This window comes from Taudactylus pleione, unplaced genomic scaffold (genome assembly GCF_031769625.1).
Source record: "Taudactylus pleione unplaced genomic scaffold, aTauple2 ptg000162l, whole genome shotgun sequence".
NCBI classification, from domain to species: domain Eukaryota; kingdom Metazoa; phylum Chordata; class Amphibia; order Anura; family Myobatrachidae; genus Taudactylus; species Taudactylus pleione.
In genome coordinates this window covers 11,369,853-11,390,303 of record NW_028284564.1, presented here as the reverse complement: position 1 = coordinate 11,390,303, position 20,451 = coordinate 11,369,853, and the positions used below count along the sequence as shown (strand labels likewise).

Here is a 20,451-nt window from a genome sequence, read left to right as displayed (position 1 = left end):
CTTCACTAGATAAAGATTGATCTCATTACTCTTATGACAATTAAAACATAATTAAGTCTCCAATGAGCAGCATTTTAGGAGCAGAAACAAACATTGTCACTTTGAAGCAATAATTTTGCTGCCATGTGCATTCCAGTCATGGAACATAAGATAAAAATGGTCTACGCAAAGCTTCTGCATGAAGGCATTTCCAAGAAGCAGAATGGAGTTGGGCAAATATAAATGTACAGTAAATGTGTTTCTCATTATAGAATGCCTAGATCAGCCTGGACAACCTGTGGCTCTCCAGGTGCAACTACAAGTGCCAGCTATCTGCTACTAGCATGTTGGGGCAAAGCATGCTGGGGCTTGTAGTTTACAACACCTGGAGTGCCAGAGGTTACTAAGGGCTGTGGTAAATTGTGCAAATCAGCTCCTTTGAAATTAATAGCCACATTTATGGTACCTCACAGAATATATAAAACTTGTGTCCATCTGCAAATTAAACTATGCGTTTATTATTTTGGTAAATTAGAAATACTTTTCAGATAAACTTACTTGTGACCCATCTCATGAGCAATAGTAAATGCAAGGTTTAGCCCGTTATCTTCTGCGATGATACATTTTCTTTTTTCGCTGCACATTCCATTCAGATATGCAATGCCTGAAATGTATGTTTTGGTTCATTAGAATTATTGAAACAGTGGCATAATGTTATTAATAGTACGCTAAATTCCTTGGTGCTAGTTACATGGGTAACATGTAAGTAAGGAAAAACAAAACCTTGCAGTTCTGCTACTGTATGTTGCTCATAGAAAGAATGAACAGCCTAGAGTGTTGACAGAAATGAAGTGACACCATACAGACATGTGGAGACTGAGTACTGTAGAGATAGTTCTTATCCTAATGGAATACAGTACTACTGCCTGCAGCCTGGATTATTACAGCTGACAACATTGAGCACAGCAGGGAAACAGTCTTTTCTAACTAATATCACTAGTCAGGAGATTTCTTTATTTTACTCAATAAATCATTAACTGGTGCAACACAGCAATGAAAGTATATTGAATATTTGGTAACAAAAGACATGCGTGCGTTGTAAAGAAAAGAGTGTTCAACTGGACAGAGCTCTTATTGACTAATATACTTATTGGGACTGTATAGAATTACTATATTAATTTATTTGATAGGGTTGAGAGTGAATGTGGGGGATGGGTGACTGGGATAACAGTTTAATATTTTGGATATAAATAAAGTGAATTTGGAATTTGGTGTATTGTGGTTGAGGGGCAAATTTGGAATGTTGTTAATATTGGGGAAATTGTTAAACCATTCTTGATTCAATAATATTGTCAGATTGAGATATTAATAGTGATGTGATTATTAAATGTTGTCAGTAATGTTTATTGTACATTTTAATGTTTATCCAAAAGAACTTTTGGGTAAAGTGTTGTGTAGTTTAATTATCTACCCAAGGCATAAAGTCAGCCTTATAGTTGTACGTTCAATAAGGATCTAAGGTGTAAAGTGTCATAAGGGGGAGGATTTGCTGAACTCATAGTGAGGGATAAAAATAGTTAGGTCAGGACATGTCCTTAAAGGGGAGTAATTACTTATATGGTAGGTATATATATTAATTGGGAAGGTGTAATTAAAGTGTTATTCTTCAAACTTTAGTTAAGGTAGAGGTATATACTCAAATGCATAAAGATTTCCAATATTTATAGAACAGTGTGATATCCGAATATACAGATGTAATAAGCAAAGGGAATTAATCCATCTGTGAATTTTATTGTTTATTCCCTTTGCTAAACATTATATTATTTTAATAAATATTAACAATAGCCCATTTAAAGGTGACTTAATCTATTTAAAAGCTGTGCTGAATGTCAGTTTATTGGGAAGAGATGGGTGGAAGGTTCATCACACCCATAGCTTTGGCCATAGGGGTTCCCTGACCCCATCCACTGGAAAGGAGAGCAAGGCTAGGGTGGAGGCACTGCTAAGACATCGGATCTGTCCAAATTATCTAGTGCGACCCTATCATCAATCCTGAAGACAGACAACAGGTGATGAGGTATTACATGAGAATTAATCAATTAAAGATTGAGAGGTCGATTTACTAAGCAGTGTTAGGAGACAGAGTGAAAAGTGATAAGTCTGTGATAAGGTGCCAGCCAATCAGCTCCCAACTGTCATTTTTGAAACACAGCCTGTGAGATGACAGTTGGGAGCTGATTGGCTGGCACCTTATCACTTTGTTATCACTTTTCACTCTGTCTCCTAACACTGCTAAGTAAAAGATCCTGAAGGGGCAAGTGTATGAAGCGGTTATAACCTCTTTTTTCTGTGTTTTTGTTTAAAACAGGAGTTAAAACTGCTTCTCCAAAATATATGAAAAGGATGACCGTGGGAAAATCAAAGATTTTTCCAGCGGTGCCTTCACCCTCTTTTAATAAAGGCGTCACTATAGTTGGCTATGGTGGTGATGTGTCATAGATCGTCACTTACTAAGCAACGAAAAGCTGAGCTTTTCATTGCTTGTAACCTACTGTAGCACAGCGCAAACTGAAGAAGCTGTTAAGTGATCAGTCCCATCACCGCCTCTCGATGTCTTTGCACATGCGTGGTTCCCTGGCATTGTGATCTTGTGGTTTCTGAGAGGTCTTCTGCATGCGCAGCACACCCACCACGAGTCAATTCCTGCCATGGGCCTGATTCAGAGTTGTACGCTAATGCTAATACCGCTGCTGTGTATGTGTACGAAGCTGCTATGCGATAATATGCAAATGTTGCAGCCGCCGGGAGATGTATTGCGGCTTTGTAAATCCAAAGATCTGTGTAAAATGTTGGAGTATCTGCGTACAAATTTCTTTCATACGAGCTCACAGTCACAGAATGAGCCACGCCTCCGAAACTGTCGATACACTCCTGCGTTCCTCGCCGCCATTCTCTGTTACCTCCACAAAACGCTCCCTGACTGTCAATCATGCTGCGGATAAATACTCGCTGTGAGCGACTACAGTAATGTACCTTGACACATGCGCAGTGCGACTCAGACACGTGTACAGACGGCTGATAATCACTTCACTGCAAAAACATAGCGTACAACTCTGAATCAGGTCCCATATCAGCATTAGGCTGAAGCGATACAGGCAAGACAATAATAACCTGTCAGCTTAACAGCGCATTCAGGGCCTGCTTCAGACCCACTCGTGAGTTGCCCAAGTGCGCATACGCACGACGGAGGCGGCTCTGTCGTACGCATGCGCGAGATCCGAATAACGATGGCCAAGCCGTCATTATAGGTCTCGCACCAAAGGGGGTGTGCTGTCGATGGTGATTGACAGCATGCCCCCTTTGGTGGACGTGCCGGGGGCGTGGCTGCCCAGATGGAGGCGTTCCCATGGGAACGCCTACCGTCTGGGGCCGGCCCAACTGACATCACTAGTGATGTCAGTGGGACTGCTTTTGGCTCTGATAGAGCCAAAAGCACTCCAGGGCTTGCGGCAGCGAGACCCTACCGCAAGGGTCTCGTCGCAAGCCCGATGGTCGCGATGGTCTTGACCATCGCGACCATCATTTTGGCCGCTCGCTATAGCTGTGGGTGGTCACCCACAGTTATGCGAACAGCCAGGAGGCCGCATCAAAATGTAGGAGGGACGGCCCTGAATCAGAGTGAGCGCTCTGTCAGAGCGTCCGGCTCTGAATCAGGGCCTCATTCCGATATGTTGCCACCATAGTTGGCATCATTCCAGTTGGTAGACCTGGGTAGGGGTGGGGACAATGTGCAATGACCTGCAATATGATTGCCCCCGGCCCCCACTTCTCAATGCTGCGGTTGTGTCAAAACTGCTTAATCCAACACCCAGACCACCCCCTTCACTGGGGAAGAGGTCAAGATTCAGGAAGCTTTTCTACTCTGTCAGGAGTCTCGTAGATATTCCAGCAGAATAGGTTAGTATGGGTGCCACAGCCTACTGACAAATGTCCGGATATTACTGCAGCTGCAGAGTTTGAGACTAACCCATATGCACACTACACACTGAGAATCAGTACCAGAAAGAACTAGGGGAACACTGCTACGGCCTCCTGTATCTGTCCGGCTTACTATGGATCCCAAATAATGATCTTGCAATGAAGCAAGGCAGCTTGATAACAATGTCATAGGGTAGACACAGATAGTACAGTTGGGATAAACTATATGGGTTTTGGGGGTCTATTTACTAAGCCAGAATTACCTTTTCGTTTGAGCTTCTGAGAATCCCTGTTGCAGTTTTCTGCCTTACTATATCTATTTAAAACGCAGTTATAGTAGGGTGAATGCAGTGTAGTGATACTGCTGCACTATGTGTAACAATTGTGGCATAATACTAAGGGGTCTATTTACTAAGCAGTGTTAGGAGACAGAGTGAAAAGTGATAAGGTGCCAGCCAATCAGCTCCCAACTGATTGGCTGGCACCTTATCACTTTCTTATCACTTTTCACTCTGTCTCCTGACACTGCTTGGTAAATAGACAACTGCAACAGGGATTCTCAGAAGCTCATACGAAAAGGTATTTCTGGCTTCACAATAATAACAAATTTCTGCTATCACGGGAGGCGTAACCATGCCCCCATGAATGTGGTAACCTCATTATCCTCAGCACCATCAGAATTTATGCCACCACAGAGCAGTGACGAGATCTCACTGGTGATCATGCCCACCCATCACCAGGCCCTACCAGATGTTTTGGCACCCCTAGTTGAATAACAAACATTAAATAAATTAAAATTTGAATTAAAATAAATTTAATGAAAGTTTTAATTAATAATGTTTACTATGCTTTCCTTCATTGCCCTGCAGGACAGCAAAGACATTTTAGCAAGGAGATGCTTCTTTAACAGATCAGACACAGAATGACTGACAGCTTAATAGATTTGGTTTGCATATACTGTATATGGAGCATACACACGGTCAGATGTTTCTTCAGATCTGAACGATAACGATTTAAAAAATCATTCAATCGTTCATATCTGAAGGAAAATCTGACATATCTGACATATCTGTCAGATCTGTCAGATGAACGATTTGAACGATGCGCGTTCCCGATGGTCAGATAACAATATCTGACATCTGATGTGTTTGCAGGCAGACTTGGACGATTCCATTCATTTTAATGCCGTCAAAAATCGTTCAAATCTTTGGTAAAATCATTCAAATCGTTCATCTGACAGATATGACCATGTGTATGCTCCAATACACTTATTCAATCACATCAGCAGGGCCAGTGGGATTACAGCAGATCAAACTGACTGCATTCTCAACTTTTCTTAAATATGTAGGAAGGTCCAGCCGTCAAATGGTGAAGAGATATAATACTATACTTTAAAAAAAAAAATGTCAAGTGATAGTCATTTATGAGTTTTAGTTGTTCTTTAAATTAAAACATGCATTTTCCTGTAAGCTGCTAAATGAAGGTACTGTTACATTGTTTGGTTGTGTATGCTGTATATTCAAAACGAAAGGCTCCCATACACGGGGCGATAAAGCAGGCGATCAGACTGATTGGTGCGATTTGCCAGCTATATAGCACAGTGTATAGCCCTAATGTTGGGCCGTGCACGCTCCCGTGGGGTCGTACATCGCACCCCCTGATCTTTTTGCAGGACCAATCGATCAGGGGATGCGATGTGCGATCCCATGGATTGCTACGCGGGTGAAGGAGGGGGGAGCCGGCATATCGGGAGGTCGGCCACCCACATATCGGACCACCCGATATGTGGGACGACGGATCCCCTGTCGCCTCGCACGGTGCCATCACACTGTGTATGGGGGCCTTTAGTTCTACAAGATTTATATACTAAGGTAAATACAATACAGAAAGGGTCACACATTTCCAGAGAAAGTAGAGCATTTCCTTTGTGGTTGCTGCAAGCATATTAATGTGCTGTGCCGCTATTGCCTCCCTTCTTTCATGCTCCAAAATCCTCTGTTACCTCATAGGGGGCTGGAGATCAGCTCTGCTCCATTTTTGATGAAGAGCTGCATTGTGTGCAATTAACAATGGTAACATATGTAGCCGCTCTGCTCCAATATATGAAGCATGGTCATTCTCCGTTAAAGAGAACAAAACACACAAGTAAAGGTCATTTACTTTGTCTTAACTCAGTTGTAACGTTCTAGAGTGTGTGTATGTGTACGTGTGTTGCTATTGTCTGCATGCTCGTGTGTGTTGTGATCATCTGCATGTGTGTGTGTGTGTGTGTGTTGTGATCATCTGCATGTGTGTGTGTGTTGTGATCATCTGCATGTGTGTGTAGCTTTTGTGTTTTTTTTGTTAATCTGTAAATGAAAGATCAAAACAGAAAATAAAATGGCCTCATCTAGCCAAAGCAATCATCTATTTTGCAGTTTTACAAGGGTGAATGTGACCGTAAAATATACCTGGATATTATTAACATTATTCAAATAATGTGACACAATCCAGGATTTGGAAACTAGTCATTAGGAGGGCTAACGCAAAGTGTGTGGGTGCCTCCACTCCTGTGAGAAGCAGCTCCCCCACCCTTGCTTACCTTGAAAGGCGGGAGCAGCATCCATTTCTCCTGGTCCTGGAAGCATGGCGCATGACTGTGACATCATAGCCAAGCGCCACACTCCTAGTATAACATTGACATGGAGGAGCAGTAGCTGGTGACATATGTATGAAGCCTCTGACTGTATCTCCTTTATGTCAGTGGCTAACTATTAATGTGGCAGTACCACAGAGCATTAAAAACACTAACTCCTAAAACCTAACTCTTGACGCCCTGAGTTACATCCTAACTTTCCCTAATGGTTATTCCAGCCCTAGCAATAAAGCTTAAACTGCACCATTACTAAATGCCCTCTCTTGACCAAAGACATTTCTGTTATATTTAAAAATCACAAGCACTATACAACGATAATACATAATCACACATATGAAAGTATTTTATACACATTTTTAATCTAATTTTGTTTTTCTTAAGCTCTCTGTGTATGTTCCTTTTGGAAGCTAGGATCTAAGAACTTGTTAGTTCTTCGGCATTGTATGTGTGTCTGTCCTTTCTGTTGACAAGATTTACTGGTACAAAAACATAAAAGGACTCTTCAGGAACACTTTATAAAAATAGTCAGGCATTAAGCCATATGAACCACAGAACAGTTTAAAAAAAAAAGTCACGATAACAGAGTTCATCAGTATTAAATACACATTTACTTGTCTGCCAAAAATTGTATATGTATAAATTAATTAAATAGGAAACTTAGAAAATGAGTTTTAGGCTTAAAAGCTCTTGGCTTAAGATACCAAAAGCTTAGCTTCCTGGGCCACAATTAATTTTGATGTGCACAGTTGATATCTTCTGTTATTAATTATACCTAGCACTAATAATGGTCTCAAGAGGTAACCATTATTTGTAGACTCTGATCTAGGCAGTGTACCTTGTTAAATAGTAGCAATCATTAAGTATAATGCTTTGTTTAACCTCACAAACAACATAAGTTACTGACTACTAACTGCAGCACAATCAGGTCTAACTGCAGCTGTTTTGCCTGTGCCAGGAATACATTATTGAGCATGCTTGCTTTCCTCTTATTTATTTTATTTATTTATTAACAGTTTGTTATATAGCCGGCATATTCCGTTGCGCTTTACAATTGGAAACAACATTAATATAACAAAACTGGGTATTAACAGACAGACATACAGACAGGGGTGTTGGGGATAGTCCCGGGCTATCAGTCCAGACCCGGGGTGCCCTGGAGAGGGGGACCCCTTTATGAACGGGTCCCCACCTCCAGGGAACCCAGGTCTGCACTGACTAGCAGTCAGGGGTGATGCCTACGGTTGGGGGACCCAGTGATAGTACTCCCCCCAACGCTAGAAAAAGCCCAGTGCTGGTTCTGGTTAATACAGGGGCACCTTACACATTTTTCCCCCTGTATTTCCAGAACCAGGATTGGCTCAGAGCACAGTGCTGGTTGCGCTTAATATAGGGGACCCCTATGTCGTTTGTCCCCTGTATTTTGGCAACCAGGACTGGTTTTGAAAAGCCTGGTGCTGGTTGTGCCTCATACGGGGGACCCCAACGTCGTTTGACCCCTGTATTTAGCACAACCAGTACTGGGTCGCCAGAGCACTGGGCTGGTTGTTCCTTGGGGGGGCCCACACTTTTAAAAAAATATACTTATATTCATTCTCACTGATCTGTCCATGCATCTGTGTCTTAATTTTTTTTCAGATGCAAGCCACACGGATCGCACTGGTCCATGCCTGCATCTCTGAATCATTTATTTTACACAGATGCCTGCATCAGGGATCTCACTGATCAGTGTATGTAGTCAGCTATCTTTAGATCTTGCACGATAGTTCTCAAGTCAGAATGTGCTGTTTAAGCACCATATCGTGTCCTGGAGTCCCGGGGAGTGTTCAAGGGAAATCGTTCACGATATCGCATCGTGAGCACATTGTTCCATGTTTAGAGGTCTTAAGAAGCAGTTCAGGGCTGGGACTATCAGCACCAGTGAGCCTTTCTGTCCCCCGTTGCTGCCCCTGTGCACTGCAACACTGCTGCCACTGCCCTGCACACCTGCAGCCTGCCCCCTCAGCCATCTCTCCCTCTGCACCCCCGAAACACCTCCTGTGTGCTTTGACCTCCATCACCAGCGCTAGTGTACCATTTTGTTGCCCTTCTTCCCTGCAGGTGACCCAGTTTGCTCCTTCCATTCCTGGTGGTTGATAAATTATAAAAAGGCAATGAAAATTCCATAGACAAAAAACCTTATGGTTTCACATGTCCCATTAAGGCTTCTTAGACATGATTTGAAATTTCACAAAACCTATTGAATATCTGCCACTCAAACTTTAAAAAGCAATGAAATACCGATCATTAAGGACGCCATAATGGACGTGTTCCTTGTGCAATACAGATATGGTATGCCGTCACTCGCATTATGGTGGATCTGCTAATTCATAGAAATTTGTGGTCATTGGATTACACACATGCACCTGAGATCTGAGCAGAACATAGAGCTGCGCAGATGGGGTAAGAGTGGTGTGGATGGGGGGAGGAGACAGCCACGTGGATGGGTGAGACAGAAAAGCGTGTAGAGGGAGGAAGATTAAGCTGTACAGAGGGGGGAGCCAAAGTTATGCAGATGGGTGGAAAACAGTGGTACGTATAAGGGGGAAACAGAGTGGCACGATTTGGAGGGGACAGAGCGACATGGATGGGAGGTACAGAGTGGCATGAACATGGGAAGACAGAGCAGTACAGATGGGTTAAATAGAGGGTATGAGGGAATACAGGCTAGCACAAATGGGAGAACACACAACAGTAGAGATTGGGGAAGACAGACTGGTGCGGATAGGGAGGAGGACAGAGTGGTGTGGGTGGGTGGGGAGACAGAGTTGCACAGTTGGGGGAGACAGAGTGGTGCAGATGGAGGAAGAAAGAGTGCCACAGAGGAGAGGAAGACAGCAGCGTGGCTTAGGGGAAGGCAGTGGTGCAGAAGGAAACAGAGTGGCACGGATGCAGGGCGGCGAAGATAGGGAAAGCTAGCTTGGTGCAGATAAGGGAATGCAGACTAGCACAGTTGGGAGACCACACAGCAGTAGGGATTGGGGAAGATAGAGCAGCATGGAGTCGTATAGGGGAAGAAAGTGTACATGCATAGACAGAGTATGATAGTTTTAGAAATTAGGGAGCTGAATGTGTATTCTGAATGAGATGGATCTATGGAGTGAGAAGGATGTTGGAACCCAGTGGGTTTGTTGCGGTGAACAAATTGGAAGATTGTGGATACTGAGTGGGATTTGTGTGCCACATAACTGCTCAGACCTCAGTTGCATAGACTGCATGTGTGTTGTCATGGTTGGTGTGTGAGAGTTACCTGACTCAAGTGCTGAACTGGATTCAGCACAGACCGGCTTAGCTGGAACGATGGATGACTTAATAGCTCTATTTGCATATGAATTGTATGGCAGTGAGAACTGTCTTTGATGATAAATGACAGGAACAGGAAACTTGTAACGTTGGAGTGGAACCAGTAGAAACTTAAAGGTATCGGACTGGGACCGGCAGGAAGGCTTACTGAGCTGGATGGGGTACCAGTAGGTAGGCTTGCAGAATTGGACTGAGAACCAGTAGATGACTTGGAGGAACCGGACTGGGACCGGCAGGAAGGCTTGCTGAGCTGGACGGGGTACCAGTAGTTTTTTTTTCGGATGCGCTAGATATAGCTATCAGCAGGATTACTGAATGAACTGGTCAGGGAACCAGCAGGATTTTTGGATGCGCCAGGTATAGCTATCAGCTGGATTACTGAATGAACTGCTCTGGGAACCAGCAGGATTTCTGGATGCACCCGGTATAGCTGTCGGCAGGAATACTGAATGAAATGGTCTGGGAACCAGCAGGATTTCTGGATGTGCCAGGTATAGCTGCCAACAGGATTACTGTATGAACTGGTCTGGGAACCAGCAGGATCTCTGGATGTGCCAGGTATAGCTGCCAGCAGGATTATTGGGTGAACTGGTCTGGGAACCAGCAGGATCTCCGGATGTGCCAGATATAGTTGCCAGCAGGATTACTGGATGAACTGGTCTAGGAACCAGCAGGATCTCTGGATGTGCCAGGTATAGCTGACAGCAGGATTACTGGATGAACTGGTCTGTGAACCAGCAGGAGCCTGGGATACACTTGTACACAGGGAGACAGAAGTAGCACAATATGTACACCACAGAAAGTAATGAGATGATCAAGCCCTGAATGCTATTAAGTAGGATTGTTATACCATAGGTCTGGCAGGAATTGATGGATTCGGTCAGGTGGTCTGGCAGAAGCACTCTGAGTGGTGGAGAGCACAACATGCAGAAGAAGCAATCATATCAGCAGTACTGAGAGTCAGAACTACACCTGCAATTTCAATCAAGGCTAGCAGTGTTCACAGACAGAAAGGGGCCCAGGTGAGTATAGTCCAAATGTATACACATAAGTGTTGCAGCCGGCATGATTATAGCAGATCTCCCAGGCGAATTACACATACAGATCCACAGTTGGCAGGGGTAAGTCTCAAGGCAAAAAGATGAAACACTAGCCAGGGTCGTGACATGTGTATTCCAATGAGTACACAATTGTGTGAATTAGCAGCTCCACCATTTTGTGAGTGACAGCAATCTCACTCTGTGAGAGTGCTGAATCTGCAGTTAAAAATGTGAAAAGTTAGAGGCCACTCACCAATACCAATTTCATCCAAGAAGTAGAGTGTTTTATATACCTCCAGTGTTTAAAAAAGCAGTCCAAAGTTTCAGTCCCATTATGGACCTTTGTCAAGGTTACACAGAACCACAGAAACCACTAAATGTGGAGAAGTCAGCATAAAAGTAACCAGACTTAGTAACAGCTTACAGTAAATCATGTGCACACAACCCATCAGGTGTAATTGATTGTGCTTGTAACATAGACAGTCCATCCTGTAAATATATAAAAACAGGCTGATTTTCACCTCTTTTTTTGGGAGTGTGCATAATTGAATATGCCCCTAAGTATATGGTTATTAATCTCCTTCTGATTGGCCAGAATTAACTTTGGTTTTATGTCACTTTGGTCAAAATCCTATTATAAAACCCCCACAATACCGACGTAAAATAATGATGGTTTACAAAACCTGATGAAAACTGCTAAATAGTACATACAGTGGGTTGGTGCTTCAATTTCCTGGTGATGTGTCCTCTGCTATGTTTATTATATTTATTTTTATTTTATATTTTAAATGAGAAAAAATGCACACACAAATAGGTTTAGAAACAAATGGTACGAAAAAGAAACAACACCGTATCTACTTGATATGTTGTTTTTTCATTGGTTGATACAACATCTCTGTTTACTCAAGAAATAATTTTAAGTAGATCACTGGATGCAGTTATATGCCACGCATATGCCAATTTGCTGACTTATTAATACAGAAATTGTTACGTGGAGGAGAGGTGCTTTGGACCCTCGTTCACTTGAATAGGATAGGCTACATACAGGGCCGGCTCTAGGGGTGTTCGACCAATGCGGTCGAACAGGGGCACCACCCATAGAGGGCGCACCCCTCCCCAACATTCCGATTTCAGCGGGACAGTACTGTCCTGCTGTTCCACCCGTGAGCTGTGAATTTGGGAGGTTGGGGACCCTCACCGCCGCAGCTGAGAGTCATTGGCTGCTGTATCCATGGAGGGAGCCGGGCTGGAGCTCACTTATGAGCTCTGCCTTCCGGCTCCCGCAGTGGGTGATGGGAGAGACATCTCTCCCATAGTGCCGAGAGGGAGGACAGAGGAGCGGACGGCGGAGGACGCAGGAGCAGGGGTTCAGGTAAGTATGTTGTGTGTGTCTTGTGTTATGTATGTAAGGGGCAGTGCATAGGGCGGACCACTACTAGGGCCACTGTATAAGGGTCACTACTGGGGGCACTGCATAGGGGGGCCACTACTGGGGGCACTGTATAAGGGGCACTACTGAGGGCACTGCATTGGCCGGACCACTACTGGGGGTACTGTATAAGGGGCACTACTCGGGGCACTGCATAGGGAGACCACTACTGGGAGCACTGCATAAGGGGCACTACATAAGGGGCATGACTGGGGCACTGTATAAGAGGCACTACTGGAGGCACTGTTTGAGGGGCACTACTGGGGACAATGCATAGGGGGACCTCTACTGGGGTCACTGTATAAGAGGCACTACTGGGGGAGGGGGTCTTTAATAAATCATGCTGGCTGTATTTATTTGCCTGCTGCATTCATGTTTTTAGTGATAAAGGTGTGTGTGTCTCTGTCTGTGTGTGTCTGTGTCAGTCAGTGTGTGTGTACCCTGTCATAGTCTGAGTCATATATTTTATCCATGTCGCCTTCTTCCTGCCACCCACTACTTCTCCCTGTCACACTCTGCTTGTCACCCTCCGCCTCACCCTGTCACCCACTGCCATGTGGCATATTATGAACTTGGGGTGGGGCCAAAAGCATATTTTTTGTCACCTGGGCCCACCACTCACAAGTTTCACCACTGGTGAAAGCACTGCTGCCACCAGTCTGTATAGTGCTGCTGGTCACTGGGGCTACTCCTGTGACAGGGCACATTGCAAAAATATATATATAAATCTAGCATAATAATTACTATTTCCAAAATACTGTACTTTCAATACATTCAATGCCAAATATTTATAAGAAGAGACTGTATTTGATACTGGTGATGTTAGCACTTTAAATTACACATATTACGTATTTTTTATTTATATTAGTGTTTAATGGCTACAGTTTGTAGATATTAATGTAGAGTGTTAAAAAAAACTACAATGTAACTCAAACACTTCATAGGTCATTCCGTTATTAACTACAGAGGTACTCTACTACTGTATGTTTATGTTTTAAATATATAAGAATGTCTTCAGTTGAGCAGATGTTCTTGTTTAACATTACATATTCAGTTATGCATGCATTTAGCTATATAATAAGCAACTTCCTGGAAGATTATTTAGAAGAGGGAAACCTTCAAGGTCAGAGCTCCGAGGAGAACTATTTATTTCTGTCTTTTATACAGATCGTTCCTCAATAACATAAGCAAAATAATGAAAATATTTTAGATCACAGCACCAGGAATGGGTATGAAGTCCCAGTGGCTGAACAGCCGCCGATTCATATCCCGACACCGGCAGGCCAAAGGGAGAAGATTCCGACAGGGCAGGTAAGTACCCTATCCCTACCCCTCTCCCAGAGCCGTCCCTAGGCATAGGCATTATAGGCAACTGCCTAGGGCATCTACTACTGCCTACCAGCCATCCGTGATCAGAGCTCAGCTACAAGGGGGCAGCGGTCAGAATGTGCTTCTGCACAAAAGCTCATTCTGTCTACAAGAAAAATGATGACGTCACCAAAGGCACGTTCCTATGCTTTGAAGGGTCCTGGGTCGCATCGACCTGGGTTACCCGTTCACACTGCACCGCGAGCTGGGTTGAACCTGTGTTCAACCCTGCTCTTACCCGGGTTATTTCAACTGGGCCCTTTCACACTGCACAATATCCTGGGTTGCTGCGTGTTCACGTGCAATAACCCGGGTTATTGCTGGCAGTGTGAAAGGGTTATAAGTAAGTCAGCTGGGAGAGCCTCTCCCAGGAAAAGGGGTGCTGGATGACTATGGGGTGCTGTGCTGGGAAAGGGATGCATAATGAGGCCAGGGGTGCTGTGCTGGATGAGGGGTGCTGTGCTGGGAAAGGGGTGCATAATGAGGCCAGGGGGCACCAGCCAAAATCTTGCCTAGGGCACCAAATTGGTTAGGTCCGGCTCTGCCCCCTCCCCCTCTAACCCTCCCTTAGTGTTGCCTAACCCTAACCTCCCCCCCAGTGCCAAACCCTAACCTCCCCCGAGGGTGCCTAACCCTAACACCCCCCTTACCGCACCCTAAACCTAACCCTTCCGGAGGGGTGCCTTACCCTAACTTCCCCCCGGGGGTGCCTAACCTTCCCCCCTATGGGTGCCTAATGCTATCCCCCAAAACGCCCCACTGCGGTCCTTAAGTCTAACCCCCCCCCCCCGCGTGGCTATCGCTAAGGGCGCCCCAGACTGCGCCTTACCTCGTTCAGTCTGGCATTCTGGTGGCGGATTTTGACACCTATCTTAAGTTCCTTGCTGGGATTCGGATGTCGGTATTGAGACTACATCCTCAGGAACCTGCTGCAAGGTGAACTACTGTATGGCACCTCACTTACACTTTGGTTATTAAAAATCAAAGCTAAACTTACGTATTTTTGGAGACATTTCTAAATGTATTTATTAACAAATTGAATGCAGTACTTCTATGTCACTGCAATAGCATAAATAAATGGAATGGGATTGAAATGCCGGCGGACAGCGGCTGACCGACAGGATGAAAATCCCGACTCAAAATATGGAGCATATTTCTAATGTTAACTAACAGCTCCCACAATAAAGATCCAAACAAAAAGGTTTAATATAAGTCTAGTGCAGGTACCCAGTGGTCTTAAAGTCCCATGCCTCTGGCATCTACTGTATCTATCTATCCATCTATCTATTATATTATATACACTCTTTAATTCCACTGGATAATTACCAGGTATGCATATAATGGGTAGCTTTATGAGGTAAATGGAGTAATTAGGTGGATTTGGGGGAGAAGGTTGTTCATGGACCAGGAGGAATTGGATTGTGAGTGTCAGGTCACTTGGAATTCACCTATGTGTATGTGTGTGTCTGTAAGGAACGAGGCAAGCATTACCGAAGTACTAGTTGAAACAGTGATGTTTATTGACCTAAAGGTTAATGTACAGTGAATAAGATGATACTTAACCAGGAATGAAGCAGACTGCTTAGTGCTTACACAAGATTTAAATGAGCCAGCAATGAACATGGATAAGTCAGAATACACTGTGGATTAATACAAAAATGTCTAGGTATGCATTAAGTCAAAAAAATGAATGGTAGCAGGCAATGGATGAACAGGTGAAAGTCCAGAAACAGGTGTTGACAATGAAACAAAGCTTAGCTGCCTGGAAGCAGCGAGCTGAGAACAGATGTATAAACAAGGTAACTCACGGCTGTAAATATGACCAGAAACAGGTACTCGTTTTCAGGATGTTCAATATAGGACCACTGGAGCAGATTTTCAGGATATCCAGTTTAGGAACACTGGTACAGAGTTTCCAGATAGCACTGGAGTAAAATGCTGTAAAGCAATACTGGAGCTGGCTTTCTGGATAGTACTGAAGCAGAATGCTGTGAAGCAATAATGGAGCAGGTTTTCTGGATAGCACTGGTGCAGAATACTGGAGCATATTTCCCAGATAGCACTGAAATCTGACATGATGATCTGGCCCAGATGGAACTGTGGAACAGGTTTAAATAGGGCAGTCATAGGTATAGCCCATATCTGCTGGATCAGATAATTAACACATGCTTCCAGGATACCAAATGGAATATGGGGCCAGGCTGCTGAAACATAGCAGAGTAGAACCAATGGAAAGAACATCACCACTGGTGGAACAGTGGTATTGCAGTGGATCATGACATTAGCCCCCCCTAAAAGGTGGATTTTAGATACTCTCAGGAAATACTGTACTATCTCCTTTTCTTTTTCCTTTTAGATGTAGTGGAATGCTGGACAGAAGACAAGCATTAAGGGACACTGGCAGATTTAGAACTGGAGACTAGAGGGGATATGGATTCTGGTACAAATAAGCTCTCTAGTGAGCACAAAGACATTTGATTGAATTTTTGAAACACTGTATAACAGAAAGCTGGGACATCATGGAGCACAGGGTCTTTGGATTTAATAAGAGGATTATCCCATTCTAAAGCTTCCCATCTAAAGATCATGAGAAGATAACCCAGAACCTGAGCCTAAGTGGCAGGATCAGATGATGCAGATTAGTAAAATTCAATACAGTGGTGCAGCAAAGCACATAATAGTCCAGGATCTCCATCAAAATAAATGGAGGTCTGGGCAGTGGTTGGACATAGAAGGCTAATACTTGACACACAAGGGGTGAGCTGGAGATTCCAATTTGGGACCCTCAGGCTTGGCTGAGGATAGAGGACCCTCGGAAGCAGACTGGGATGTGTGACCTGTGGGCACATTGGTAGAACAATCCTCATACTCAAATGCAATGGTAACAGTATCCTCATGCCTGAAACATAATGGGAACAGTATCCTCTGCCAAGGGATTAGAGCAGTGGCCGACCCAGGAGCAGATTGCGACAGAGCAGCTTTATTTACAGGCCTGAAGGCATGTGAATAACAGTTTACCCCAGGACACCCTTATCTGATCTTGCCACAGGACATTAATCTAAGAAAAGATCTGGAATTGATATGACTAAGCTGCGCCTTGCATCCCAACCACACAACATAGTACAAATTTACGCTGCTGCATTGCACAAAAAGTAAAAATTCTAAGCCCCCAGTATATTACAATTCTGTTTGTGTGCAGCTGTGATGCGAGAATACACTATGTGGTGTGCTAAAGACTGTAAGGTTCGATTGTCAAAGTCACGCCGCACATCTAATGCCATATGCCGCAAGTGTGCAAGGTAACTGAGGACACATCTGTACTGGTAAACTGGTGTCTTTTTTCGTTTTTTTTGCCTGGGATTTTTGGTGACCATTTGCTGAACTTCATTATTAAATTTCTCACATTAGATTATTCTGAACATAATGATATTTTTTTCTCTGACATTTCCTTTTCTTGCTGTATCAGGCTGAAGAGTTTATGTAGGCATTTATTAGCAAAACACAGGACCTGAAGCCCACATTAACAAATATACAGGTTGAGATCACAATGAATTGCCTTTCCATATACCTCTACACCTTACTGTATGACATTTCAGACGGGAAGGCGTGCTGTGGCAGACACCCCAATCTCAATGCATTTTATATTGCGTAGATGTTCTTCATTTTCCACCTTACACTACTGTACTGGTTTTTAGAACTAACACTTAAAAACATTGCTGGAATTTCATGAGAGTGAAGAGACATCGGAACTCTATGGGGACAAACACAAGCCAAGGTGTTTCCAAATGCTTGCATGGAGAAACCTTTTTTCAAAGCAATACATGTACCATTACAATATCTGTTCTGTTATTGCTATCTTAGGATGGTAGTAACAGAGTAGGATCATCAAAAATAGGCCTAATTCTATGATAATTTCTTTTTTTTTAAATAATAAAGGATTTTGAATATTTTTAAATATTTTAAATGAACTCGGATGGGGATAGGGTTCAGTACAAATGAAAGCTCGTTCAAAAGACTGAAAACACACAAAAAGGGGAGTAAACAAAGAGAGAGAGGGGCGGACCCCGATAATTAACATTCTAAGTCGCACCGGACGCCGGAGCAATTCATCATTGCTCTGAGGCGGAGACAGCTGATCAAAAATCAGCTGCCCTCGCGAGCAGCTTCACTGCTCCGAAACAAGAGCCCCGACGCCCAGTGGAAGGAGCTGGACAGGGGCGGAGGGATCTCTCTTCGCAACCCGGGACACTATCCAATAAGGTTGGAGCGGGTAGCGGGAGCGCTCGCCATCTGAAGATGGCAAATGCTACCGCATTCAAGCTCCAAAAATGTTGTATTTTCGGATCTTGATGAATTCTGTCCCCATACTAGTGTATGAGAACAGCGGGCCATTCCGCCAGAGGAGGGTAAGCAGGAGATATCCGTGATATCTCCTGCATTACCTTCTTGATGAATGGCCAGATAATTACATTTTTGCAGTTGCAGGTGAAAATGTTACTTTTCCCCTGCTTTTGTAAAAATTAAGTGATGATGAATAGGCCCCATAGAGAGATAAGCACACAAAGGAGGGAAAGATGTGCATATAAAATTGGGGGAGGGGGGCATACATGGGGAAAAAGATACACACATAAAAAACACCAGTTTTCAATGCAGAGGAGAACGTATACTGTTACAATGTAACAGTGAGCAGCAGGTGTGCCCAGCTGAGAGGAGATGAAGATCCAGCACAATTTGACTATCAATCAGCAACACATATTAAAGCAGATGCCGAAGGGAAACTCACTTGTCTCTGTGGTCCCTTCATACATGTATCAATATCACCAGCACAAAACAGTTGCATGGCGACAATATTGCAGCAGCTCTTATTAACAACTGATAAGCAATGCAATGCCACGCTGCAGCCAGCATCTAGAAGTGCTGATTTCCATAAGGCGGGGTGGTTGGGCAACTGGAACCCCCACTTCGAAAACTGCACCTCTGCTCTATTATACATGGCACTATTAAGTATATTTGGTCCAAATTTGTCTAGAAATATAATTTCCCATGTAATTTGTTTGACTTGAAAGGCATGGAAGTGGAAGGTTTTTGCCAGCTGTGTGGATGTGTAATAAACAAGTCCTATAATAGCACCACAAACAAAAAGGGAATGCCCAATTACATGTCCTTTCCACCCCATAAATGTATATATATCATAACTTAACAAGTCTTGTTTTTGCATCTCAGTGTAAAATAAGGCATACTGTACAAGGGTGCCCTGCATTTAGTTATGAATACCCAAGATCTGCAATTATAAGTTGCACTCCATCAGTCCGCTACTTTTACAAGCTAACCTCATATGATTCTCATATATTTGTGCACATTTGTATAAAAATAGGTGAAATGGCATATGTACTGCACGTGTCACAATTTTCCACTTTCAAAAATGACCCCAAAGCATTATATTAGTCCACCGAAAAAAAATCCACAAAGTACAATAATCTCAAACTTACCAAAGTATGTGGAATATGAACCCAAGCCAAAATGTATTTGTTTAAATGACATATAACTTAAATTAGCTTTTTTTGTTAAATGACATTCATGGTGAGCTCATCTAAAAAGCCATGTAATCCCCAATTAATGATTAAAATGAATCGAATTACATTCTTACCTAATTGAATGAACAATACAGCTGGAAGAAGTTAATAAGAGCTTCTCTAATTGAAAACAATCACATAATTACATAGTGATGTAATAATATAATGCTTTATCATTGGGGATAAATTTCTTCTGGAGCCTTCAAGTTTAATGACAACATTCATTTTTTTATCTAAAAAATATTTATCCCTACTTTTTCCGGACAATAAAATATGCAATGCAGATGGAAACAAGAAGCTGCTGATATCATATAGGCCTCAAGCAAACAGTATTAGATACAGTTACTGGTCAGGAAAGACAGGATAAATATATAGGATGACAGCAGTTATAACAGAGGTTCCCAAAGGCGGTCCTCAAGGCTCAACAGCTCAGGTTTTAGAGATATCCATGGTTGAGCTCAGGTGGTTTAATCAAACTGACTGAGGTACTAATTAAGTCACCGATGCTCAGCCATGGATATCTCTAAAACCTGAACTGTTGCGGAGCTTTGAGGACCGCATTTGGGAACCTCTGAGTTATAAGATGTTGAGGACTACGAAAGGAATCTAGTTAAGAGCAAATTACAGAAATTTTAATTGCTATTTAAAAAAAAAAAAAAAAAGATTTTAATTGCAATTTTAAGATCGTTGATTCTATTAAAGGAAAATTTAAATTGTGCCCACAAAGAATCTCCAAATATTGCAAATGAACAAAAAGCATTTAATTCTACTTTGCAAATAACAATCAGACATTTCACTGATGTTTCCGCATGTTGGAAACCACAATGAAATAAATGGGTTATTGAAGTGAATGGGAAAATTTGGAAACTAAAGAAATAATAAAATATTGGCTACATGGCAGAATACTGTAAATTCCTCAGCCAGGACCACTATAACAAATTCCTCAGCTTGAGCTGGTTCCTTTATATAGGGAGACCCAGGATGGAATTGAGCCCTGTGGCCTAAATGCTCTGAGGCAGAAATGCTAGACAATTTCCACCGTATCACTCAGTGAATTATGGAATATTTTGACAGATTTTAAACTGTACAGTAAAATTGATCTGTACCTTA

At 43.1% G+C, this 20,451-nt stretch overlaps 1 protein-coding gene across 1 annotated transcript in view; it reads right to left on the bottom strand.

Moving 5' to 3' along the window:
- ADAMTS19 (ADAM metallopeptidase with thrombospondin type 1 motif 19) overlaps window positions 1-20,451 on the bottom strand; it is a 266,057-nt gene that overhangs the window by 139,386 nt on the left and 106,220 nt on the right. The window contains exon 8 of the mRNA XM_088475170.1: window positions 538-643. Within this exon, the coding sequence (XP_088331296.1) occupies window positions 538-643 (106 nt within the window). The remainder of the gene's footprint in view (window positions 1-537; window positions 644-20,451) is intronic.